The following is a 27568-nucleotide window of genomic DNA, read 5'->3' on the forward strand; positions in this document are numbered from 1 at the left end:
AGGGTGGCTCACAAGCAGTGTTATTCTTTTCTCATAGGATTCAGTATCCTGTGATGGTGAGATACCACAGGTTGCTGAATCCCGTGGTAAATCAACTGGTTCCCAAAAGAATGCAGGTGATTTTTTTTTTTTTTCCCAGTAGAATTCGTAAGCACAGTATGAAATGTGCTTGAAGTATAGAAGAAATTAGAGCTGATTCAATAGTGTTTTCTCTTAACTCTCCCTGTTCAGTATGCCCAGCCATGCTCCTAGTTAAAGGTTTATTAATAAGTCCAAAAAGCAATAGGCAGATATAGATTAGGGGATGGGAGGAGACAAATTGCAGCAGAGATTGAGTCTATAAATGTAGGATGCTGATGAATTCTTGGTTCTGCTCTGATGACTTGGAAGCTGATTTGTAACTCTTTTGTTCTCATTGCCCTTCATGCAGTGCTATTAAGGTAATGTGAAAAAGGAGAATGTTTGCATTAACCCCTTAAGTACTCTGAATGTATGCTGCATATTTTACTGAGCTCTGCATTTTTGGCACATATCCCTGCTGTGGCTGTGCATTGATACCAGCTTGCAGGGTCCACAGCAGCACTTTAGGAGATAAGTTGTCATGAGATCACCTTTGTGTTGGTGGGAAGTCATACTGCAGTTTATAGATTGATCTATTAGATAGATGTTAATTTGGGGAATAGCACTACCTGCACTTATAATGATTAGGAAATATACACAGAACATTAAGGAAAGACTAGTATTCTCAGGTACCGAACAGGATATGGCCATGCTGGACTTAGTACTTACAAATTGGGGAAAGTGTTTCTGATGTTACAGTGGGTGATCATCTGGCATCCAGTGGTCACCGCATGGTGTGGTTTAATATTAACAATGTCACTTCAAAAACTTGTGGAACACACTTCTCCCTTTCAAAAAACAGGCTTATGCTAGACCCAAAACTTCATATATTTAAATTGAATTAACGACTTAGGATCTCAAGTGCACGCAGCTGTGAGCTAGTAGAACTCGTCTTGGCTCCCAACTATTTTGGAAGCTATCATCGGTCCATACGTCTTTGAGTATTCAATTTAATATATATGTAAATTTTCTTTACTTTTTTACTTTTTTTTCACATTCTTAAATTAATTGTTTTATCCTTATTTCAATTTAATAATGTAACCAAAATGGTAGTTGCGTTTTTATACCCAGCCCTCTGAGCATAACACGACGGAAGATCTCCGTTTCACTCTCAAATATGACAAGAGAGCTTCATCAGGACCAATACTTTTTAACACTGCAAAACAAAAATAAGGAACAGTCGTAAGGAACAAAATAAATCATCTAAATGCATACTTACTTTATAAATTATATCTATAAATAAATAAATAGATAAATAGCCCTTTATTCAATTTAACTTAATTTAAATATATGAAGTTTTGGGTCTAGCATAAGCCTGTTTTTTTGAAAGGGAGAAGTGGTTTAAAATTAAGACAGGTGTTATGTGATAAACAAGATCTAAGCAGTTTGGCCGGGGTCCTGTAGTGCCTGCGACTAAGCAGATAAGTGCATTGCCCTGGTCAAATGTTATGCTCACTGTTTATGTAGAGGTAAGGGGACTTGGAAATGTCATGATGGTCCCAAGTAACAACCAGCAGCAGCTTGCATGCAGTTGGAATGGTACTGAACACTTCGTGTGTTTAGAAATATAAGGTTTATTGAAGTATATCCTATATTACTCGTATATAAAAAAAATATAGATGATCTTAAGGTGGCCAAACGGGTTGAAAAGGTGACTGTGAAAGCTAGAAGGATGCTAGGATGCATAGAGAGAGGTTTGGCCAGTAGGAAAAAGGAGGTATTTATAAAACCCTGGTGAGACTATTGTGTATAATTATAGAATATTGTGTACAATTCTGAAGATCGTACCTTCGGAAAGATATAAACAGAATGGAGTTAGTCTAGACCAGGGGTGGGAAACGATGGCTGCAATCCAGTCGGGTTATCAGGATTTCCCAACAAATATGCATGAGATCTATTTGCATACGATTCCATGCATATTCGTTGGGGAAGTCCTGAAAACCCAACTGGTCATGGCCCTTGAGGACTGAGATCGCCCTGGTCTAGAGGAAGGCTACTAAAATGGTCGGTCATATGGCGTCTAGGGACAGGCGTAAAGATCTCAATATGCATACTTTGGATTCAATTGGAGTAAAACTCAATTAGTGAATCAATGTGCGGTCTAGTTTGTTTTATCAATATATAAAATTATCTTTTGTAAAATGTTAACATTTGATTTTTAAAAATTCTGTTAAGCATAGGCCAGTAGATTATCAATTTTTAGGTTTGGGGCACTCTTTGCTTGTTTGCAAAGTTTCATGCATGTTTAAGCTGCAAGAAATATAGAGTAGGAGGGCTAAGCAAGTGAATGTCACTTTTTCATTCTGTCTGCAAACTCTAAAATATTTGTAAAGAATGTTGAAAATGTGTCTTGGAGACAAGCAAGTATTTTATGCAATAGAATCTGTATTTCTTATCTCATTTGCCAATGGCAGCTGATTTGTTGATATCTGGCGGCAGACTGCTTGCCCATTGTTTTACTCTATCCATCTGCATCTTCTAAATGAAATTATTTTGGTACACAGATTTCTCTAAAGATGAGCGTTTCACCCAGTCACTTAGATTAGTGATTTCAGCTGATATTATGTATATGAACCATTTTTTGCAAAGCTTTTCAGCCAAGACTTGAAGACTCTCAGTTTCTGCAAGGCTCCACAGCATGCTGAGTTCATATTTTTCTGTTGATATTAATAGTCCAAAAAACAAACCTGACACTTGCCAATAAATCAAAATGTCAATCTACAAAAAAAAAAAAATTGGCAATAATCTTCACAGAGGACTAAACCCCCTGCACCCAACCCATGGGAGGAGTACCCGTATCTATCAAGGGAAGTGCAAGAGACCTCGGTACTGGGGAACTGTGTATAATGGCTAAACAGTATTGCCCCAGGCTGACAACTCATCAAATGACAATCATTAGGCTAATGCCTGAATGAGTCCACCCCATACATCATAATGTCTCTGAAATTTTCAATTTTTGATTGTGAAAATATTTAAACAATCTCAATACAAAAACACTGACATACAAGTGCTCCTCTCTGTGCAAACCTCCTACCATTTTCGTCACCTTTCTCTGAACTGCTTCAAGTCTTATGTCCTTTGCCAGATACTGTCTCCAAAATTGAATACAATACTTCAAGTGGGGCCTCACCAACCTGTACAGGAGCATCAACACCTTTCTTCTGGTCACGCCTCTTTCTATACAACCTAGCATCCTCCTGGCAACAGCCACCGCCTTATCACACTGTTTCTTTGCCTTTAGATCTTCGGACACTAACACCCCAAGGTCCCTCTCCCCATCTGTGCCTATCAGCCTCTCACTTCCCAGCTCCTTCCAATTTCTAATCCCAAAATGCATCACTCTGTACTTCTTTGCATTAAATTTTAGTTTCCAGAAATTAGACCATTTCTGTAACTTTTGCAGATCCTTTTTCATGTTTTCCACTCCCTCCTTAGAGTCATCTCTGTTACAAATCTTGGTATCATCCGCAAAAAGGCAAACCTATCCTTCTAACCCTTCAGTAATGTCTCTCACAAACAGGATTGAACAGGATTAGCACCAGCACCGATCATTGAGGGACTCCACTACTCACCTTTCCCTCCTCTGAGCGAATCCATTAATCACCGCCCTCTGGCATCTATCCATCTACCAGTTTCTAATCCAGTTCACTTTGAGGTCCTAACTTCTGCTCATCAAGTTTGTTCAAGAGCCTCCTATGAGAAAGGCTTTGCTGAAATCTAAGTAAATTACATCTAGCATATGTCATTGATCCAGTTTTCTGTCACCCAATCAAAAAAATCCAATCGGATTTGTTTTGGCACGATTTACCTTTAGTAAAACCATGTTGCCTCGGATCCTGTAACCCAGTGGTCTCAAACTCGCAGCCCGGGGGCCACATGCGGCCCACCAGGTACTATTTTGAGGCCCTCAGTATGTTTATCAAAATCACAAAAGTAAAATAAAACAGTTTCTTGATCATATGTCTCTTTAGCTATAAATGACAATATTATTAAGACTTAGCCAAAAGGAAAATTTATAAACTACAAAGAGTTTTACCTCATGCAAAACTGTCATTTCTTTAATAGGACATTAACTATTTTTTTTTTCTGAGGCCCTCCAAGTACCTACAAATCTAAAATATGGCCCTGCAAAGGGTTTGAGTTTGAGACCACTGCTGTAATAGATTCTAGGAATTTCACTATCCTTTCTGAAGTGAAGCTTACTGGCCTGTAGTTTCCATGTGACCACTTTTGCGAATTGGCACCACATCCGCTCCTCTCTCGCATGTGGATTTGGGTTAGGTGTCACCCAGGCATCCTCAATGAGGGTGCTGTTTATAAAGTCGGGTCTATTGTGTTAAGGTGAAAATGTTTGAAAGTTAGTCAAATGATCAGTAGCTAAAGTTGAAGCCTTGGTGACATATACTGGCATTTCAACCCTTTTGTGTGTAGATACTTCTTGAAAAGCAATAATATAGTTGGAAAAATATATTTATCAGAATAGAATCAAAATTAACTTACCCCCCCCCCCCCCCACCACACACACACATCCCACCCTTTTACAATAGCGCAGAAACGTTTTTAGTGCCGGCCAGTGCGCTGAATGCTCTGCGCTGTTCCAAAGCTCGTAGGAACTCTGACAGTCGGAGCAGTGCAGAGCATTCAACGTGCCAGCCGGAGCTAAAAATCTCTTCCGTGCTTTAGTAAAAGGGTGGGGTTTTAAATTTTTCACTTCTTCTTTTGTTAATGAGCATTGGGCAAAAGCATAAATACAGTGATGATATTTTATTGAAATATTGTTATATGTGAATTTCTATATAAGGTATGCAAGTTCTTTAATTGTATTTCTCTCATGTTTAGGTAGTGGCTCAATTCAGGAGTTCTTTCGCATTATGACGAGACAATTCACAGAAAAGGAATGGAAATCAATCAGGTGTGCAGGTAGTGAATGGTCTCAGTTGGATATGTTTTATAGGTATTGGGTAAGTCATTTTTCTCTTCAAAACTCTTTTCTTATAGTAGGTTCAGCAGTGTGAAAAGTGAGTTAAATATCATGAGTATATGCGGTATACCAGTCACAAATTATAAACATTCAAACCTAATCAGAGATTTATTTTATTTATTTATGTATATTCCGCATATCCTACAATTCTGTGTGGATTACAAATTATTCAGGTACTCAAGCGTTTTTCCCTATCTGTCCCAGCGGGCTCACACTCTTATCTAATGTACCCAGGGTGCTGGAGTTGTAGCGCTAACCACATACTCCCACAATGCTATAAAACTTCTATTCCACCTTTTAAAATCAGACTGTAATATTGGGAACTTTTCTTACTGCCAGTAATTATTTTTTTTCAAAAGCAGTATCTAGTTGCTTGATTGCATTGCATTGTACCTTTTGCCCAGACTTGATTGCAGCGCATTGTACCTTTTGCCCAGAATTATCAATCCTGTAATATTTTAAAAGTTAATTTTGTATACTCTTGTCAAATAAATTGTCATGGTCACATAACCCTTTAGTTTTTTTTTACAAAACAGGTGGTGGTGATAGGTCACTATGACAAAATGGCACCTGCCATATTTCAGATGAGCCACATCCTTGCTTGCTTAGGTCTACGTAGGCGGAAATATTCAGCTAATAGTGACAGCTTGCAAGCTATTTCCATCTGCGGTCTGACTTAACCTTGGATATTCATTGCTAGGGCATATCTACTTCCTGGCATTGAATGTCCCGGTATCTCTGCTGACCTGGAAGTTAACTGGACGCTGGCTGATAGACCAGTGCCCAACTGTTAACTTACCACATAAAGGGGTCCTTTTACTAAGGCGCGCTAACCGATTTAGCGAGTGCTAAAGATTAGCGCACGCTAAATGCTAAGGCACCCATTATATTCTGTGGGCACCTTAGCGTGTCTTAGTAAAAGGACCCCAAAGTTAAGACAACTGTTTTGCTGTCCTGACATTATAAGGTTACTTAGCCGGTTAGTAGACTGAATATCGTTCAGTGTTCTCCCCAGAAATTTTTTCCAGCCGGGTGGCATGAAAAAGTAGCCGGGGCGGAACGGGGAAATTTGGTGGTGGGGAAAATTAAGGTCTTCTTTTACTAAGCTGCAATAGCGTTTTTAGCGCGTGCAGAATTGCCACGCTACACGGCTAGAACTAACTAAACTCAATGCTGGCATTTGTGTCTAGCACGTGCGGCAATTCTGCGCAAGCTAAGCGTGTGGTAAAACCGCTAGCGCAGCTTAGTAAAAGGAGCCCTAAATGTGTACTATTTGTATTAGTTAATTATTATTAGTTATTTTCCTATGCTCAATATGACTTAAGGTTTGACACTTGTTCCATAATTTTTTATTAAATTTAAGAAGTATCCAATTCTAGAAGTGAATAATTAGATATTTGCCCTCTTTCAAATGGTACAGAGCTGCGTCTCTCAAATTTTTAAAACTCCGGCACACTAAATGCAGCAAATGTTTTTCATGGCTGGAAAAAATTTCTGGGGAGAACACTGTTGCCTTTAGTTTTCAAGAACAAATCACAAAGACTGATGCTTATCTGGGCAGTTGTATAATAAAAAGAATGGATAAGATAACATGAGAAGTGAAATTGTCATGAATCAGAGGGATACATACCCTGTAGGTTCTAAAAGCAGGCTTGTGGATTAGATATAAACTATGAAGGCAGTGGTGTACCTAGCATATGTGACACCCATCATTTTTTTAACCCCCCCCCCCCCCATCTGTATGAAAAACATGATTTTTAGTAATAATCCACACAAGAGTGTACCTAGGAAAAGGCAGCATCTTACATACTGCAGTGAGCAGTACAACATCAATACACCCATTGTAAAACTAAACAAGCCAGACTAGTACAGATCAATCCTACACAGTCAATCCTAACTGAAAACCATGTCTTTCGAACACACAGAACACAGAAAACACCTTCGCCTAGTATGGAATATGTAATCACAAACTAACCCCTCTCCCTTTTACAAAACTATAAGTTTATTAGGATTTTATATACCACCTATCAAGGTTATCTAAGCGGTTTTTACAATCAGGTACTCAAGCATAATGTGGTTTTTAGCCATGGTGGTAACAGCTCAGACTCTCATAGAATTCTGAGCAATTACCACCATGGCCGGTGCTATAAAAAACCCTCTAGTTTTGTAAAAGGGGGGATAAAATATAAAAACGTAGACAAAGGTTAAATTGAACCACCAAGAAGCTGGACTCTGTATACAATGCAACACCACAGAAACAGCGATGCATCTCCCCTAAAGCAAAAAAATAAATATAATTTTTTTCTACATTGTCTTCTCTGGTTTCTGCTTTCCTCATAGTCTTGTCACTCTCTTCCTTTCATCCACTGTCTACCCTCTCTCTGCCCCTTCTATATGGCATCTTCTCTCCTTGTATTCCCCTTCCATCTCTCCTTTCACCCCTATTATTCTGCATCCATCTTCTTCCCTTTCCTCCTCCAATGGTCTGGCATCTCTCTCCTGTTCTTCCCTTCCTTCTCCCACATGCCCATGGTCTGGCATTTCACTCTCTCCTCTCCCTTCCCCCCACTTCCATTAGCATCTGCCCCCTTTCTTTCCCTCCAACCCAATTCCATCCAGTATCCTTCCCCCTTATGTCTCTCTCTCCTTTCCCTGCACACCAATTCCATCAGCATCTGCCCCCTTTCTCTCCCTCCACCACCCTTCCATACCACCCTGACACCCTTTTTCTCCCTCTACCACCCTTCTATGCTCCTCTCTCCCTCCAAACCAGCAAGGTCCCATGATGACTGCTTTTGTTGCCTCTGCCTCTGGAAGATGTAAGTGATGTTGGAGGGGGTGGGCCGGCAAATGCAGGGAGTTGTGGCAAGGTTCCGCAATGACTGCAGCTGCCAGTCCACCCCTTCCGACGCCACTTACGTCTTCCGGAGGCAGAGGCGGCAAATGCAGTCATAGCAGGACCTTCCTGCACTTCAGTGTGGCTGCCGACTCTGCTTCGGAATAAGTACGGCAGCCGCGCTGAGGTGCAGGTGCCATTTAGAGCAGCTCGGAAGGTTCTGGATCCAGCCGGCTGTGTACTCCCCTAAGGCTGGCACCCGGGGCGGTCTGCCACTGTATGAGGGGACAAAAAATAATAAAAAGAATGGATAAACTTGACTGATTTAGACATGTCATACAATTATAACCATAAAAATATGTCGTAAAATGTAATTCTAAACTCAAAAGACTCCAGACGAAAAGCAGACTATAGAAAGGAAACCAGAAAAGACCGGGTAGATGAAAAAGTGTAACCTGGGAAAGATCTAAATTATTGTTCAAATGAGCTTCTATTAAAACCAAAGAATAAAACCACAGCACTCGGGAAAGTAAAAAAGGGAGAATAAAATGGACTTAACGAAAAGGTCTCTGCACTGATGAGATAAACTCGTACGCAGAATAAATGTGAACACGCGACAGTGGGGCTATGATATTTGATCTTTTGAAAGAGGCGCCAAAACAGTGGATTGAATGCACACTGATAGGGGAGAGGCATCGGGCTGTTAAAAAAGGCTGCTTTAATAAATAAATGAAAATACTGGTGAAAAACTAAATAAAAAACCAAAACCATGATAAAATGCCGAACCTGACTGCAAGTGGTAGTGAAAGTAGCATTAGGCACCCGTAGTACTGTTAGTGCCAGAGCTGCTAAGAATAAAGAACCGTGCTGTACATGAGGAGAAAAAAGAAAGAATGAGGTGATAAGATGTAAAGTGCTGGCCCCTCACTGCACCACTTGATAAAACTAAGGAGCGATGTTCTAGAGCAGGGGTGACCACACTTTTTGGGCTTGCGAGCTACTTTTAAAATGACCAAGTTAAAATGATCTACCAACAATAAAATTTTAAAAAAACACAAAGCACACTATACGCATAGAAAATGTTAATTATCATTCATATTCCATGGTTTTTTCAAATAGGTCAAAGCAGATGACTCTATGCACTGTCACTTCAGTAACAACCATACAAAAATAGACAAATATACCCTCCCTTTTTACTAAACCATGACAGCAGTTTTTAGTGCAGGGAGTTGCGCTGAATGCCCAGCGCTGCTCTCGACGCTCATAGGCTCCCTGCGCTAAAAACCTCTATTGCGGTTTAGTAAAAGGGGACCTTAGTGTAAAATATAGACAACAGATATAAATTCAGACACATTTTGATCACTAAATTTAAAATAAAATCATTTTTCCTACCTTGTCTGGTGATTTCATGAGTCTCTGGTTGCACTTTCTTCTTCTGACTGTGCATCCAATCTTTCTTCCCTTCTTTTAGCCTGTATGCTTCCTCTCCTCTAGACCTCATTCCCTCCCCCAACTTTTCCTTCCTCTCTCCCTGCCCTTTCTTTCTCTCTGCCTCCCTTTCTTTATTTTATGGTTCTCTTCTTTCCTTCTGTCTCTCTGCCTGCCCTTTTTCTTTCTTTCTCCCTGCCCTCCCCCAAGCCACTGCCACTGCCATTGGGGACCAGGACCCAAACCGCCACCAATAACAGGCCCGAAAGCCGAAGCTGCCCCAGGCTCTCCCTGCTTCGGCCGACCAGCATTCCTCTCCCCGACGTCAATTCTGCCGTCGGGGAGAGGAAGGCTGATCGGCCCAAGATCGCGATCGACCTATTGGGGGATTCTATTGCCTATTGCCGGGTCCTGCCTTCGCGGGAACAGAAAGTAGGCAGGACCCGGCAGCAAGAAGAGCAAATGCTTCACTAACCTGTCTCCCGCCTTAGCCCATAGCAAACGCTTGCTTCAGGGCTCTCAACATGTGCGTGCCGGCTTCCCTTCTCTCCCCCCCTGGACATAACTTCCGGTTTCGGAGGGAAGAGAAGGGAAGCCGGCACGCACATGTTGAGAGCCCTGAAGCAAGCGTTTGCTATGGGCTAAGGCGGGAGACAGGTTAGTGAAGCATTTGCTCTTCTTGCTGCCGGGTCCTGCCTACTTTCTGTTTCCACGAAGGCAGGACCCGGCAGCATTTCCCCCAATAGAGCCCCGGAGCATAAGATCGCTATGGGCTGAAATCTCCAAGCCGGTTTTTTTTTTATATATATATGTTCAGCAGAGGTGGCAGCAGCAGATGATAGCCGGGCGCTCATCTAAATTAGCTGGGCGGACCGCCCAGCTAAAAGGCCCTAGGGAGAACACTGTCGTTGCTAACCAGCTAAGTTGCTACTCTACCTTTAACTTGTCTCCTGGCCTGTTCCTGGTTAGTGGAGATATTCAGCGGCACTATCCAGTTAAATGCCACTAAGTATCGTCATCCAGCTCTTTCGGTGCAGCTTAACCGGGTAGGAGTCTGTGGAAGCTTATGGGCTTGTCGGGAAGGGAGGGTCTTATGAGCCTCGTTCCGAGAGAGCTCTTCTGGGTGTGTGTTATTTATAAAGAACTTTTTAAATGATATTTTTATCCATAATGTAAGTAACATTTTTATAAGGAGGAAGCATATATTTAAAGGATATGACATCTGTCTCTGACAGGTTTCTTTTATTTCTAAGGGTTCCTTTTACAAAGGCGCGCTAGCGGTTTAACGCACGTAATACCGCGCGCTAAACCGCTAGCCGCTACCGCCTCCTCTTGAGCGGTAGTTTTTAGGCCAGCGCGGGGGTTAGCGCGTGATGAAAAGTCGCGCGCGTTAACCCCGCTAGCGCGGCTTAATGAAAGGAGCCCTAAGTGTTTCTGCCGTCGAAAGGCAGCCGTTTACAAACAAATGATGCACAACTTTAATTTTTGCTTTGGTGACTAAACATGAATTATTAATTTTAGGGAATAAAACTTTAATGCAGTTGTATTTGCTGATCTGTACTACATATCAGAATGCAATTCAATTTTATAAATAATAAATATATTTATTAACAAATGTTAATGTAAACTTCATGCTCCATCAGCATTCAGTTTCAGTGTATGTTTTTTTTGTATTCCAGGCACTAAAGGAAAGCTTTATAAAAGCCATAGGAGTTGGACTAGGCTTTAGCCTACAAAGGATTGAATTTAATGTATCACCTTTGCAGCTGGAAATAGGAAAGATTTACAAGGAGACCAGTATGTTGTTGGATGGCGATGAAGAAGAGGGATGGACTTTTGAAGTAAGAAATTTCCAAACAATTATCTGGTCTACAAAGATTTGCTAGGGATTACATAATTGTTTTCTATAGAACAACATACACATTTTGTACTGGAAGGAAAGGGTAGGCAGAAAAGGGGGATAATAGTATCTGTGTATACATCTATAATTCAGGAAATATGGGGAATATCTGTGAGTTTGCTTGAGTTGAGTGATAGCATTAGAATGTGGATATGATCTACAGACCTCTAGCATAGATGATTTCAGCTATGGCTCCAAATCCAGCCCATGTTTGTGTTTTGGCGAAAAATGTTTCTTCATTTTTGACTGAAACAACTCCCCCCCTCCCCCCAGCCCGACAAACAGTGCAACTACTTTCTGCTCTGTCTCCTTCTCCCAACCAAATGTTGCCACCCTCCTAAGGCCTATCTTTATAAGTCCTGGAGGTCTGTTGGTCTCTTTGAGAGTCCCTTGTGTCTGTGCTGGCTCAAACCTCAAAATGGTTGCAGAGACCTCCACTAGCAGTCTCTTGAGGCTGCCACAGGATGTCAAAGAAGCCTTTTTTATTTTACTGGCATGGGCAGGAATGACTGGGCATCACTTCTGCCCCAAAGAAGCCACTGAACTACCAGAGCTTTTAAGGTAGGCCCAAGGAGGGCTTACAGGTAGTGGGAGGGCCGCAGCTTTTGGTGGGGAGGGGGTCAGCTTTCTGTCAGGGGATGGGGTGGGCATGCATCTCACTTTTGGTTAGGGAGGAAAGATGGATGTATTGTCAGTTTCAGCCTCAGCCAAAACCATGTGGTGAATTTCAGCTATTGATTCAGTTTCAGTAAAAATCAAAATCCCCAGCTTTAGTTGTCCTCTAAAATTAGCCTAATGTATAAATACAGTATTACTATGGAGTTTTGTTGTCCATAAGCTTTAATACTGGTGCCACATGAAAAAGGAAAGTGGTATGTGTATGGATTGTATATGGATTTTCAGCAGGCAAATATGCACTCTGTGCAGGTGACACCATGCCTTCAGTTTAAGTGGAGGAATCGGCATCTGCTCAGCATTGCACTCCTTTCCTCACTATGCTGGTTGCAACTGGTTTGCTTGTAGCAGGTGAGCATTTTTCAAGCTCTTTGCAGTCAGACTCGGGGTCAAGTAGCAATGCTCTACCTCAGCTGTTTCCCTGTCTTGTTGGATTTCAGCCTCATGGTATGTCAACTTTTGTTACATAAAACTTTCTGTATGGCGTTTCCCCTTTACCTTGGGGCTATGGTTGACCCTGCTAGGTTAGATTTGAACCAGTGTTTGGAGAACTTTGGACCAGTACTCTCTAATGAGGGAGAAGTTCAAGATATTCTGCAAAGAAACAGTTAGAAAGGCTAGAGGGAAAGTGTTTTATCTAAGAGTGAGAAGGTTCCTCCAAAAAAAGATTCTTAGGTAGTCTGTATTTTTCCTAAGGAGTTTATCAACCTTAATTGCATAGGTTTTGTCTATTCAAGATTTCAATAAAGTGCGCTCCTAACATCCCTTCTTCCTCTCAGGACTCGTTGCCAGTAGGGATCCATAAGTTATCTAAACTTTCCCTTTGCTTCAGGTAGTGGATGATATTACTGCTGAACGGAAAATTCCTGATGTGATCTGTCTTGACTGGTGGGCTCTCAATCTGCAGATCGGTTTAAGCTAACCTAAAGTACATAAACTGATCTGTAGGTTAAGAGTTCACCAGATAAAGTCAAGACACAGATTACTTCTGGATAGTAATGATATGCCCGAGACTACTCCCTTTGTCCTAAGGGAGACATTGAAAGCTATAATGTGGGGTAACCTATAGTTCTAAACTCCTTTGTCGCCTCTGTTGGCGGTTAATGGTATTGCTTAGTACTTTGAGCAGAACAATAGTTTAGCTGTCGTTACAGGTGCCTCTGCTTCACAGATGGGTGTGTCTCTCTTTGCTTGGGTACTGACTGCTAGAGGGCGCTAAACTAGCCTATGAAGTACTCTGGAGGCAGAGTGAAAAAATTGGGTATGGATTTCTTCTGCAGCTCATGTGAGTTAAGGGGAAATAATCTTATGATCTACAATGTCTCACCAATTGCACTGGAAATAACGTTATACCAGTGGTCTCAAACTCAAACCTTTTGCAGGGCCACATTTTGGATCTGTAGGTACTTGGAGGGCCTCAGAAAAAAATAGTTAATGTCATATTAAAGAAATGACAATTTTGCATGAGGTAAAAACTCTTTATAGTTTATAAATCTTTCCTTTTGGCTAAGTCTTAATAATAATATTGTAATTTATAGCTAAAGAGACATATGATCAAGAGACTGTTTTATTTTACTTTTGTGATTATGATAAACATACCAAGGGCCTCAAAATAGTATCTGGCGGGCCGCAAGTTTGAGACCACTGGGTTATACATATGTACAAACTCTTCTTAACCCCAAAGGGTTCACCGGTCTCCAAGAAATAGATTGGATAAGCAGGAGATTGAAATCTGAAAACAGGCACAGCAAGGACAGAGCAGGGGGTCTAGAATGTCTCACTTATCTACTGGAAAAGAGCTTACCAGGGTAAGTACATAATTTTTTTTTTCCAGTGCAGTAGGTGAGACATTCTAGACCAGTGTTTCTCAACTCAGTCCTGGAGTACCCCATTGCCAGTCACGTTTTCAGGATATCTACAATGAATATGCATAAACTTGATTTTCATACACTGCCTCCATTATATGCATATTTCTGTCATTCATATTCATGGGACAGGCATTTGGGATTTCTTGGGGAGAGAAAGAGATGATGGATGCTGTGAATGAACAGACTGGATGACCCTTTTGGCCTTTATCAGCCATCGTATTTCTATGTAACACCTGACATTGTTCTAGTTAGGCTTGTTTCCAGGAGCCTCTCTTGCCTGTTTTAAATCATTTTGAATATCAGGCCCTTTATCTGTAATCAATTGTAATTTGTACACCTTAGCTTTATCCTTTCTATTTACCTTGTGGAAATCTCTCACATAACTTGTCAACAAGATTAACAAGTATCTTAAAATTTCAAATATTTTGAAAGGAAGTGACAGTTTATTGATTATTTTGTTTTCTGTTTGGCAGGAAATTATGTTGGATGATTGCCACCATGTTGCAGTTGCTCTTGGAAAACCCTATGGATTTGAGCAGCAGCATTCTGAAGTAAAGTATTTTACACTCTGTAACAAAGTCTGAAGAGAAATCCCACAAAACAAAAACCACAAAGAGGTAGTAGGGATGAACAATGGACTTCCAAGCAGGAGCAAGAAGTTCCACAGAGAGGCTTATTATACAAAGTCAAGTAGACCCAACATGGCACCGCATTTCGGCACTAAAAAGCGCCTGCTTCATGGGGTCAATACACTGTAGAAGAACAGAAATGGAAAACATTAATTGTTTGTGTTACTGAGAGCAAGAGCCTTGCCCCCAGTGAAAATGAAAATCTCTTTAACAGTCCTACCTTGTTGCTTCTGATGAACTTTCTTGCCGAAACATGGCCCATGTAGGGTCTAGGCTCCAGTTTGTATATTTGGATTATTGCACCGTTTATTTGGATTTGTCTTTTTCTATAACAAATAATTTTGGGTCCAAGATCTGGTTCCACTTTGTGTGCTTCAAGATATATAGTGCTGCAGCTTCCAACCGTTATAGTAAACAAGCATGAAAAACCGGTTCTTGCTTTCAGTAACACAAGCAATTGATCCATTTTCGTTCTTCTTCTACAGTGTATTGACTCCTAAAGGAGGTACTTTTTATCATCGAAACATGGTGCTGTGTTGGGTCTATTTAACTTCGTATAATAAACTTCTCTCTGTATAATTTCTTACGCCTGCTTAGAAGTCCATTGTTCAGCCCTTCTACCTCTTTGTGAAGTAAGGTATTTAAGGTCTTTTATGCAAGTTAAACAGACTAGGGGAAAGAAAATTACCAAGTAAGATCTACTTTAACCATATTTTTGATGCTCAGAATGCATGAGAGGTTCCAGATGGTTTAAAGGAAAAGAATAAATTTTATGTCAGTTGAGATATTGAAGAAATTTTGTGGCATGGGTAACTAACCATAATATCTATTTTTCTTAGGTTCTTTCTGCAGAAAGTACCAAATGGATCCCAACAGAGTTCACTGTACTTAATTTTGATGATCTGGTGGTCTCTGCTGCTCCACTGAAACCTGAGGACCCTACTGATTGGGATAATTTTAATTCTAAACAGGCATTTCCAGTACGACAAAGGACTAATTTAGCATAAAAAAATCCCTGCATTTTGATTAAAATTTACAACAGGATTTTTGACCTTACAGTGTTTCCTGAAGCCATGTGCTTGCTTCTCAGTCTGAATCACTCTCTATTGTGTTTATCATGCTATGAGTCTTCCATGTCTAACTGAGCAAAGATTTGTCTCCTATTTTATAACTCTCTCCAATTCACTTAGTCATTGTAGCAGTAGTCTGCCACTGCTGGCCATACACCAGGACTTTTTCTGGAAACCTCAAACTTGCCCCTAGGTGTTGCTATTGCACAATGATCGGAATTTTCTCTCCTCAGGATCTATGTGAATGCTACATTTGCAGCATCTTCAGTCTTCAGCTATCCAGGAAGTTGAAGATGTATCTTGAAAATTGAGCCCATATCTTCTACATGGCGGTGAAAAACACTACTGCTGAACCACCAGGCTTGCCCATATAGCTTTCAAGTGAAGTTTTCAGGTTTTCTACAAAGTAGTAGTAGTATTTGCTTTCATCACTTTGGATTTAATTTTTTGTTCTTTTGTATGATCCTCTGTGTTTTTAAAGAGATGCCAGGGTGCCTGGAAAATGTTCTTATCAAATTGTTAAAATCTTAGAAATATTGTGTTGAAGCTTTGTCTAAATGTATGTTCCAGTGCAATGGGTGTAGTGGTCCTGAACAGCTGGGTAGTCACCCTCAAACCGTGTGTTTTTGCAGAAGGCCTAAATCATATTTTCTTATACAATCCCACATTATTCCGGGAGCAGTAGGTTATTTCCCTCTACCTGCCAGAACTTTGTAAGAGGCCTCAGAATTTAATAGACTTAAACCCCTCCCCCTCATACCTTATCACTGTGCCATTATCCAGCTCCTCAGTCTTCCATGCTGTAGGAGTCTATCTCTTTCTGCTTGTGTTTTATTCACATAGTTTCAGTGTTTTGCATTCGCGTTATTTGCCCTCGTGCTATATAGGTTCTCATCGGAGGACATCCTTGACTGCGGGAAAAGTCTGCTTCTAGGGGGTTTCCTGTTTCTCAGTAAGCCCCCTAGACAGCCTGCACATCAGATCAGGGCTCAGGGACCGTTCCCTTAGGAGCTTGCTCACCCCAGGTTTATCCGCTAGTGTGAAGAGCACATGCTTAGTGATTCCGTGGAGGCGTGACCGGGATCGGAGCCAGATTGCATTCCTCCGCCAGGCGTCTGCGTGGCATGTCGGTGGGTGAGAGGCTGTGGTAGTCAGGTCGGTAGGGCAGTCAGAAGATTTGAAATTCAGATTTCCAGTTCACCGAGGCAAAGGATCTCCCTTCCATGGTGGGTATTCTAGCGCAGGCAACATTATGGGGAAATATAAGCCCATCTCGGGGGATAAACCTGCTAAATCCAACAAACTGTCCCCGCCAGCCTCTGTGCTGGGCCCTGCGACTGAGGTCCAAGGTCTTTTGCCACCCCTATGCTTTTGCAGGAAGGTGTGGTGGTATCCGCAACTGTGGCAGATCTGGCGGTTCTCCAGGATCCAGCTCACTGCAGAGCCCCTGATTTGGGGGCGGATCCCAGTGTGCGCAGATTTTTCAAGCGCGCTCTTATGGATTTGATCTCTGAATCTCTACAAGCATTAAATCTGCAGTCTAAACTGCCTGTCACTGCAAAATGTTCCCTCATGAGTGACTGGAGGCCACCATCCGCCTCTTTTCCTGATCATCCTGTTTTGTTGTTCAGAATTATACTGTTTAATGATCTATTCTCTTGTTTTTCATTGTTGCTGTTTTGCATTTGTTGATTATGAGCAGAATTGATTTACTTGTTGGGGAGTTTCCTCCATTTCCCTCTTTCTTCTTGTTGTCCTCTACATATGTTCCTGGCTGCATTTATACTGACCGAGGAGCTGGATACAGGCACAGTGATGAGGTGTGAAGGGGAGGGGTTTAAGTCTCTGAAATTCTGAGGCTTCCTACAAAGTATGAAGCGTTAGTTCTAGCCGCTTGGCGCGGGTTTAGCGTGCGCTGAAATTCTGCATGCGCTAAAAATGCTATTGCAGCTTAGTAAAAGGAGCCCTCAGTGCGACATATATGTAATAATAGGAGGGTCATGGAGACTAAGCTAAAATGGCTAGGGAAGAGTAAGAGGTCCCTTTTCCTTGATGGATGTGGAGGATTATAAAAGGAGAGTGATTCATGGCGTTTGACTCATCCTGATTCTCCTGCTACAACCTAGTGTACTGAGGGAGACTCCTATTGGTTTCTGGGAGAGGACAGAGAGTAAAGAATTCAAAGAGAGGAAACTGTATTTTTGGAAAATAAAAGAGAAAAGGAGTCACAGGGAGACTCCCAAGGCCTGGTTATCCTCGTTCTCCCACCAACACCTGTACACTACCCTTTGTGGTTCCAAGGGGGGGGGGAGGGATGGACAGAGACTTAATTGCCACGACTAATTGAGAGAGAAGAAACAGGGTTAAACTGTTGGGAATTGTTTGTTTGAACCTGATGACTGCCAACACTGAAGAGATTGTAAATAGTTGAATTTGTAGTATATTAGTAGTATATGTTCTATTTTATGTAAAAATTTGTATTAAGTTATTTGATTTCCTTTATTTTTGATATGTGTAATTTATGTGTAAGATGTATTATTTGAACAATTTAATAAAAATTATATTTAAAAAAAAGTAAATAGTTGAATTTGAAACCTGCAATCAGGTTAAATAAAAGGTTCCAGTTTATTCAAGTGCTGCTTGGACTTCGGCTGGGTTTCTTTCAATGAGAAAACAGTGCCTGGACTGAGTGGGTGACGATTGAGATCTGGGATTTCAACTCCTCTGGCCTACCGGAGTTATCTGGCCCCAGCCTACGCCTAAGCTCGAGAGAGTATGTGAGGTTGTGACCTGAAGATCTGCTTGATTCATTCTTTTTTTTTTTGTGAGCCCTGGTCATGGGTCCCTAACCCGATGAGCTGGCCGAAGCTCATGGAGGGCTAGACTAGCAAGATTGGATTACTGTAATCTTATTCTTATAATTTACATAATTCTTATAATTTGTACTAAACCTTTAGTTGCTTACAGTTACTTCAAAACACAGCTGTTAAATTAATCTTTGGCTTATACACTAAAACCTTTCTACTCTATAAGCTTCATTGGATTCCGGTAGCTGCTCGACTACATTTAAAATTATGTATAGGCAACTTTCTTATTCCATTCAGTAGCATATGACTGTGTTGTGGAATCAACTTCCATTTCCCTTGAGATCTTGTGATCATTATTTCTGGTTTAGATAGAATCTGAAAACATTCCTTTTCTGTAAATTTGACCTTATAAGGAATTAATTTTATTAGCGGTATAGAATTTTTGGCAGACTACAAGACCTGGTATAACATAAAATACTTTATTTTTTCGCTCCATAAGACGCACCTGAACATAAGATGCACCCTAAATTTAGAGGAGGAAAACAAGAAAAAAAACATTCTGAACCAAATTCTCCCTGCCAGGCTGTGCACCCAACCTCACCCTCCTTGCCAGGCTCTGCACCCTGTCCCCACACCCTGCCAGGCTTTGTACCCTGTCCCCCCTCTGGTGGTCTAGTGGTAGGCAGGGACAGGTCACAGATGTCAAGGCAACTATAGAAAAATAGACAAAATATAGTGCAAAATATAGATAGCAGATATAAATTCTCAAAACTGACACATTTTGAATACTAAATTGAAAATAAATTCATTTTTCCTACCTTTGGTTGTCTGGTGATTTCTTTCTTACATTCCTCAGGCCCAACAATTGTCCCTTCCTCCCTCCTATGTTTTCCTCACTGCCTTCCAGCCTTTGTCCTCTTGGCCCCCCCCCCCCCCAAGGCTGTCCGCCCGCTGAGTTTAATTACCTCCCACTACTGCCGCTGTGAGGCTACATCAATGAAGCGGGGGGGGGGGGAGGTTGGACTCCTGGCTCAGCAGCAGGTCGAGGGATGAGCGGGGAGCTGGCACGGAACGAATTGCTGGGAAGGGCCAGGTGGGTGCAGCGATTGCACATCGCCAGCCCAGAAGCCTTACCCCCAACGTCAGAATTGACGGGGGGGGAGGGGGGTAAGGCTTCTGGGCCGGCGGCATACAATCGCTGCATCCGCATGGCCTCTCCCTTCCTCTACTTATGGCGGCGTTGAGAGATCAGGAGCAGCGGGCGGCGGTCAAAAGAAGGTAACTGGGGAGGTTGGGTATTCGCTCTTTAGGACGCATCCTTTTTTCCACCCACTTTTTTGGGGGAAAAAGTGCATCTTATGGAGCGAAAAATACAGTATATTTCAGAACTAAACTACACATATTCTGTACAGGAAGCCCAAAGGTTGGTGTGCAAATTTGTGTGTAGATCGCAGAGCCATATATAAACTAATTATACTGGATTTACTTGCAGTAATTGATAGCATCAGTCAACCAGTTTTTTTCTCTATATATGAAATTTGGATTCAGCACAGGATGGAATAGTAACGTAGACAGGCAGAATTCTCTGTCCTATCGAGGGCCTTTCTTGCCATCAGCCCCCCTTCCATACACACTGCTGAAATACACAGACATATGGATATGGATCAGAAAGGCCACATATTTATTATTATACAAATGAGCCCTCGAGGAATCCAAGCCTTGGTCTAGCCTTTTTGGTGCTGCCCTCTTATTTTCCTATTGTTTTATTGATTGTACACGACCTTGTTCAGTTATGCAAGAAAAGAAGTTTCAAAGTCCTTCATAAACCATACTTTTGTTCACTCTTTGCCCTTGCCTCCCTCGCCAGACTATGGGGTGATTCGGTTGCAAGGATCCTCTTCTGTGTGTGTTGTTTCCTGGCCCAGTACGAGGGAGCTCTCTGACCCATATTTTATAAATGGTGCCATAAGTTACCAGTGCCTAACTTAAACACCCCCCCCTTAAAATTGTTTAAAACAAAGAAAATGTAGGCACCTAGGTCATGTTTACAGCAGTGCCTAAGGTTGACATAGGCATGGCTAACACCAGAAATGATCTTAGGTACTGTAGACGCGATTCACGCCAACCATAGGTGCTGGAAATGGAGGCCTCGTAATCCCTGGCTAACATTTCCAGCGCCTATGTTTGAGGTAGCTGCGATTCCACAAACCGTATTGTTGAGTGGTTGACACGTAATTGATGGCCGTCTTGTAGGCGGCTGCTGAATCCAGCCCTCTGAGCCTACCAGTTAGGCATCATCAGTTAGTCATCATTACGCAGGGGCAATGCCATTGCCCCTGCCTAGTGAAAGGTGTCTTTATCATAACCAACATTAAGACCTCTCCATTGATCAAGGCTCACGCTATTAGCTACAATTGCTCGATGCTAAGATCAAATAGAATCTAAGGCTACCTGAATGTCATTCATGAAAAAGTCCTGGGGGACATCTAATAAATGCGCCCCACTACTGGGCGGTCTGGCAATGTACTTGGGAGGGTTCCAGGTGTTATGTGGACATCGGATATATTCACTGCCAATGCCTGCATAGGTAACTGGGCAAGTAGGACTGGAAAAGCGGAGACTTAGAGGGGCATGATAGAGACTTACAAGATCATGAAGGGCATAGAGAAAGTGGAGAGTGACAGATTCTTCAAACTTTTGAAAACTACAAGAACGAGAGGGCATTCGGAAAAATTAAGAAGGGACAGATTCAGAACCAATGCTAGGAAGTTCTTCTTCACCCAAAGGGTGGTGGACACCTGGAATGCGCTTCCAGAGGGTGTGATAGGACAGAGTACAGTATTGGGGTTCAAGAAGGGATTGGATGATTTCCTGAAGGAAAAGGGGATAGAAGGGTATACGGTAGATAGAAGATTACTATACAGGTCTTAGACCTGATGGGCCGCTGCGTGAGCAGACTGCTGGGCATGATGAACCTCTGGTCTGACCCAGCAGAGGCACTGCTTATGTTCTTATCTGACTTTGCCCAGTTAGCTATGTGGGTACAGTATTGATTATGAGCTGTACCACATAACGTTTGGGTATCACCACTGAATAAGATACTCATTGCTGATGCCCAAACACAGTCTAGCTGATTATCTGGGCCTAAAGTAGCTGGTTGAAGTTGGCTAAAAAAAAAAAAAAAGCTTGCTGACAGCGTCTGAATATTAACCCAGGTTTTTAAAACTCAAAGCTTCATATTTATTTTTTTGGTTTTTTTAAAAATAGTTTATCTTATTTGTCAGTCTTGACTAGAGTGTAAGCTCTGAAAAGGAAGGGCTCTCTCCTTTATGTCTCTGTAGAGCATTGTGTATGTCTAACAATGTTTATAAATGATTAATAATCATTAACATGCACTGTTAACACAAGATAATTAACATGCAGTAATATTCAGTGTTAACGCACTTTAGTACCTTGACCTCTATGCAATTTTAATAATAGGCATAAAACAAATTTGAAATGTGCCATATCTATTTGTTCTTTTTCTCTGTTGAAAGGAGCCTATGCAAGAAACTAAATGTTCTCTCTATCTCTCTACTCTAAATCTTTAGCTTTTAATATTAAAACACACAATCTCAGAAACCATGAATATAAATATTTTAAGCCTTCTGATGCTGAAGCAGTGATCCTAGGCACTGACACTCAGAAATGTATTTTTTAAGGGTCTTTAGTTTTTCATTTTTTAGCCTACATAACGTGTGTGTGGGGGAGGGGGGGAGGTAGTTAGAGTAAACAATCCGTCATTCCTTTTCAGTATGTCCACATAAATATAATATTATCCAACTAGTCTTTAAGCCCGTTACATTAACGGGTGCTAGAATAGAAGTGTCTGTCTGTGTTTCTTTATCTCTCTCTCCTTGGCCGCTGTCTGTATCGTTCTGTCTCCCCCTCCCCCCCGAGCAAAGCTGTCTGTCCCCAGCACACCTCCCCCCAAAGCAGCCCCCTTTCCCTATCTCTCCATGGCCCCTTCTGTCTTCCCCCCCCAGAGCAAAGCTGTTTGCCTCAAGCACACCCATCCCCCCAAAGCAGCCCCCTTTTCCTCTCCCGCTGACTCTCTCTCTGGCCCCCTTTCTCTGTCTGTCTTTCTGGCCCTCTCCCTGCCCCTGTCTTTCTTTCTTTCTGTCTCCCTCCCTCCCTCCTGCTGTCTGTCTGTCATTTTTCCCCATTTCCCTGAGCAGCAGCATTTCCATCCCACTTCCCTATGCAGCAGCAGCAGCATTTCCCTCATATCTCTCCCCCCCCTTTCCTGTGCAGAAACAGTAGCAGCATTTTCCCCCATCCCCCTTTCCCTTCTCTTACCTTCTCTTCTCTGCTCCGTTCGGCCCCTCCCCCTTCTTTTACTGCCTTGTCCTCGATCTGGCCTGCTCCTGACCCTCCCACCGCCGACAAACCTCGAGGCTCCAGCCGCGTAGGCAGCACTTTAAACACGCTGTTCTTCAGCCTTCTACTGCCGATTTCCTCTGCCGCATCTGTCTCCGATGATGTCATCAGAGACGACGGCAGAGGAAATCGGCAGTAGAAGGGCGAAGCAGCGTGTTTATAATGCTGCCTACACCGCTGGAGCCGGGAGGTTTGTGGAGGGCCGCTGGAGCCGCCTACGCCACTGGAGCCAGGTTTGGAGAGCACAGTCGCGCGCCATCAGCCCCCACATGCGCCCTGAGGTTTAGAATGTTGCCACAGAAGCACACCTCAGGGCGCCAGCGCTCACATATTTTTAAGAGCGCATGCACCTCTAGCTTTTTATTATTATTGACTAGGGAGATCTGCTCATCATTACATTATAATTTGACCACTGAATTCTGACTAAAATATATTAGACTGAAAATGGCGCTGAAAAAAATGCTTGAAGGCTATTCTATAACCCAGGTGACGTGCCTAACTTTATGCATGTCCATTTGCACCAGTGGAAACTTTGTGGAAATCCTCACGCATAAACCCCCTTTGTTTATGAACGCATAGCGTGGGTTTTAACGGCGGTAACTGCTCCGACGCTCATAGAATTCATATGAGCGTCGGAGCAGTTACTGTTGTTGCCGGCGCTAAAACCTGAACTATGCATTTGTGAAAGGGGGGGGGGAAGTTAGGCATATAAATTTCAGAAATTCCCTTGATTCACCCATGTCCCTCACATTTCTGTGCCGCATGTAAAATTTAGCTGTTACAAAGGAATCAGTGCAAAAGCACAAAAACAGAGTGGAAGACAAGCAATGGAAGGAGTGACCAGAATACCAGGAGATGAGGTGTTTATCCAATAAACAGCAATCAGAGATGTTTTATTAATGTTTATTGATTAGCACTTAAAATCAAAAGCCCTAATTATAAATTGACACTAAATATTCATATGCCAGAGGATGGTGATTTCAGTCCAGACTCCTCTGTTCTGATTCAGGATATTAACCTTTTTGAAAATCATTCGTATGAAATATGAGAATGTGGTTTACACAGAAATAAAGAAACATATAGGCCAAATGATCCATCCATTCTGTCCATCTGCAGAATCTACTATCTTCCTCTCCCTTTCTCAAATTGTGTGCCACATCACAGTGGTGTGCCCCCAAAGAGATTCCAGGTGAGCCACAAGAGATCCCAGAATTTTACTTTATATTTAAAAATTTTCTTCTTAAGTATATGGTAGAATAGATGACATGTATCTCACGCATGAAAGCGTCTGTCAATGTTATGAGCATCTGTATGCATAAGGATAAGTATCATTCTTTAACATGATTGGTTCTTGAAAACTAACGGCAAGTACTTTTATGTTTATTTCTTATGTACAATTGATGGGGATAATTGTATTATGCAGAATGTAAGGGGGGGGCATAACTAAAAGTATATCTAATACATATTAGTTATGCCCCCCCCCTGCTGCAGCAAAGCATCCCCAAATCATGTCACTTCCACCTTCATGCTTCACAGTTGGTATGAGGTTCTTTTCATGGAATGCTGTATTTGGTGTACACCAAGTTCTGGTGTCCATATAATTTAATTTTAGACTCATCTATCCATAGAACGCTATTCCAGAAGTCCTGGTCTTTGACTAAGCTTTCTCTGGCAAACTTAAGTCTGGCCTTAATGTTTCTTTTAGAGAGCAAAGGTTTCCTCTTTGCACACCTCCCATGCAAGTTAAATTTCTGCAGTCTCTTTCTGATTGTAGAGGCATGCACTTTCACATCAACAGTAGCAAGAGCCTGCTGTGGGTCCTGTGATGACATTTTAAAATTTTTGGAGACTTCTTTTAGCATCTTGCAGTCTGTTCTGGGGGGTCAACTTCCTTGGATGGCCAGACCTGGGCAAGTTGACAGTTGTTTGGAAAGTCTTCCACTAGTACACTATTTTCCAGACCGTGGAATGGCTAATGTCAAATTCTTTCTAGATCTTTTTAAATCCCTTACCAGACTTATAAGCTGCTACAGTCTTCTTTCTGAAGGCCTGACAGCTCTTTTGATCTCACCATGGTGTACACTCTCACTGCAGCAGTCATGAGCACACCAAACTAAATGTCTGAGGTTTAAGTAGGGCAAACCTCCTTTAAAATGCTGAGTAACGATGTTCTAATCATGTGTACCTGATACACCTGTGTATGATTTGAGCCACTTTAAGTGGGAGGATATGTGGGGTGCCCTAATTTATTTCTCAGTTAGAATACACATTTTTTTTATATCGTTTGTTTCATGAGTAAATCAAGGAAAAGTTTTGTTGTTTACCTGCAATTACATCACTTTCTTTTTCAGAGATTAAAAAAAAAAATTGACATTGCTATGTGAACATTTCTTAAGAAAGAACTGAATATTTCATGGGGTGTCCTAATTTTTTCATATGACTGTAGTAGTTATCCTAACTTGAACAACAAAACAATCAAGGCTTTGTTACCATTTGAATCTTCTTATCTTTGTGAACTTGGATTTTCAGATCTGACAGAAATTAAATTGAAAAAAAGAGAATGATTGCAGATGGTGGATGATAAAATGTGTGTTTGCTTGTCAACTATTGAGCCCTTTTTTACATAGAAGCATGGTGGCAGATAAAGACCAAATGACCCATCCAGTCTGCCTGTACTCAGTAACCATTATCTCTTTCTCTGTATAAGAGATCTCACGTGCCTATCCCACACTTTCTTGAATTCAGACACAGACTCTGTCTCCACGGTGTCAGGTCAAAAGCACACCGGGACAAAGGCACGCGCAGACAATTGAGCGCAGCGCGGAGGCGCGCGCCACAGAAAATTACTGTTTTTACGGCTCCGACGGGTGTGGGGGGGGAACCCCCCCACTTTACTTAATAGAGATCGCGCCGCATTGTGGGGGCGTTGTGGGGGATGTGGGGGGTTGTAACCCCCCACATTTTACTGAAAACTTCACTTTTTCCCTGTTTTTAGGGAAAAAGTTAAGTTTACAGTAAAATGTGGAGGGTTACAACCCCCCAAACCCCCCACAACGCCGGCGCGATATCTATTAAGTAAACTGGGGGGGCTCCCCAACATAAACCCCCGTCGGAGCCCCTAAAAACTGTAATTTTCTTCAGCACGTGCCTCCATCTTGCGCTCAGTTGTCGGCGCGCCTTTGTCTTTCGCCGAGTTGTCTATGAACCGTCTCCACCACCTCTTCCAGGAGACTGTTCCACGCATCTGCCACCATTTCTGTAAAAATGTATTTTCTTAGATAACTCCTGAGCCTATCACCTCCTAACTTCATCCTTTCATTCTAGAGCTTCCTTTCAAATGAAAGAGACTGGACTCATGCACATTTACACCACGTAGGTACTTAATTGTCTCTTTCATATCTCCCCTTTCCTCCAGAGTATACATTTAAGTCCATTCCCATATGCCTTATGATGAAGACCAAGCAGCATTTTAGTAGCCTTCCTCTGGACCCACTCCATCCTTTTTATATGTTTTTGAAGGTGCAGCCTCCAGAATTGTACACAATATTCTAAATGAGGTCTCACCAGTCATATACAGGGGCATCAATATCTCCTTTTTCCTACTGGCCATACATCTTCCTATGCACCCTAGCATCCTAGCTTTCACGTCACCTTTTCAATCTGTGTGGTCACCTTAAGATCATCACATACAATCACACCCAAGTCCTGCTCTTCTGTCATTCACATAAGTTCTTCACTCACTAAACTGTACCATTCCTTCGGGATTTTGCACACAAATGCTGAAAATTCTCCTAAACTTAGACTGCAAATTTGCCTAGTTTTAGTAGAGCATTTTAGAAGAATAAAGTAACTTTTGCTAGTGCAAAAAGCTGATTTACATGTATTAATGACCATATACGTGTAAGAATGTGCACCTTAGAAAAATGCATGTGTTTTTCAATGGAAATGTATGTCTTGTTTCTGGGTCTTGCTCCATCTTGTCAGGTAGAAACCAATGTTTCAACCATCATGCTGTGGTTTTCTTCAGGGTATGCTCTGAGGTCTGTAGTTTAGGCCTGATTTTTGTATAGGACGCCCGGTCTCAACAGCCGCCTAAGCGGCTTTTGAGAATCACACACGGGTATTCTATAGAGAATTGCGTCTGTCCTAATGGACAGATGCTTAACCCTGCCTAACCATCCTGATTCTCTAACTGGAATCCATGTCACAGGTGCTGTTTAGAGAATTGCATTGCCGCTGAGTGGCAGCAGCAGGGAACACCCAAATCCCCCCACTGCAAGTTGGCCAGTGGGAGGGATGCTCACTCCTGCTGCCACCCCTGACCCCCCTCCCCTCCCCACTGTCCGCAACAGGAGGGATGCCTAATCCCTCCTGCTGCCACCCCAGAAACAATCCCTGGCAGGAGGGATGCCCAGATACCCGATTGATCAGATACCTAAAGCCACTCCTTTGGTAGTAATCTTATAGATCTGGCCAATCGGAATCTTAGGCCACTCCCAGTGCATTCCAGAATGCACTGGGAAGGAGGCCTAAGACTCCGGTTGGCCCAGGTGCCTAAAGCCTCTCCAGGTACCTAAAGCCTAAGGCCCACCATTTTGGAGAGGCAGGCTAGCTGGCCAGAGGGAGTAGGCATCCCTCTAGCCATCCATCTGAAACTAAGGTAGGGGGAGAGGGCGGAGCCGTGCATAGATGGATCAGAAACTGGTTAGCGGGTAGGAAACAGAGGGTAGGGGTGAAGGGACACTACTCAGACTGGAGGAAAGTCACGAGTGGTGTCCCGCAGGGCTCAGTGCTCGGGCCGCTGCTATATTCATAAATGATCTAGAAACAGGAAC

At 42.3% G+C, this 27568-nt stretch overlaps 1 protein-coding gene and 1 long non-coding RNA gene across 2 annotated transcripts in view; both read left to right on the forward strand.

Annotated features, from left to right (window-relative positions):
- AASDHPPT (aminoadipate-semialdehyde dehydrogenase-phosphopantetheinyl transferase) overlaps positions 1-18140 on the forward strand; it is a 49406-nt gene extending 31266 nt beyond the window's left edge. Inside the window, exons 3-6 of the mRNA XM_033948879.1 lie at positions 4960-5081; positions 11045-11206; positions 14282-14359; positions 15277-18140. Of these exons, the coding sequence (XP_033804770.1) occupies positions 4960-5081; positions 11045-11206; positions 14282-14359; positions 15277-15444 (530 nt within the window). The 3' untranslated portion in view covers positions 15445-18140. The remainder of the gene's footprint in view (positions 1-4959; positions 5082-11044; positions 11207-14281; positions 14360-15276) is intronic.
- A 4711-nt stretch (positions 18141-22851) lies between these two features.
- Positions 22852-27568, forward strand: part of LOC117363155 — an 89773-nt gene continuing 85056 nt past the window's right edge. The window contains exon 1 of the long non-coding RNA XR_004539987.1: positions 22852-22966. This is a non-coding gene — a long non-coding RNA (uncharacterized LOC117363155). The remainder of the gene's footprint in view (positions 22967-27568) is intronic.

This window comes from Geotrypetes seraphini, chromosome 6 (assembly GCF_902459505.1).
Source record: "Geotrypetes seraphini chromosome 6, aGeoSer1.1, whole genome shotgun sequence".
Classification (NCBI taxonomy): domain Eukaryota; kingdom Metazoa; phylum Chordata; class Amphibia; order Gymnophiona; family Dermophiidae; genus Geotrypetes; species Geotrypetes seraphini.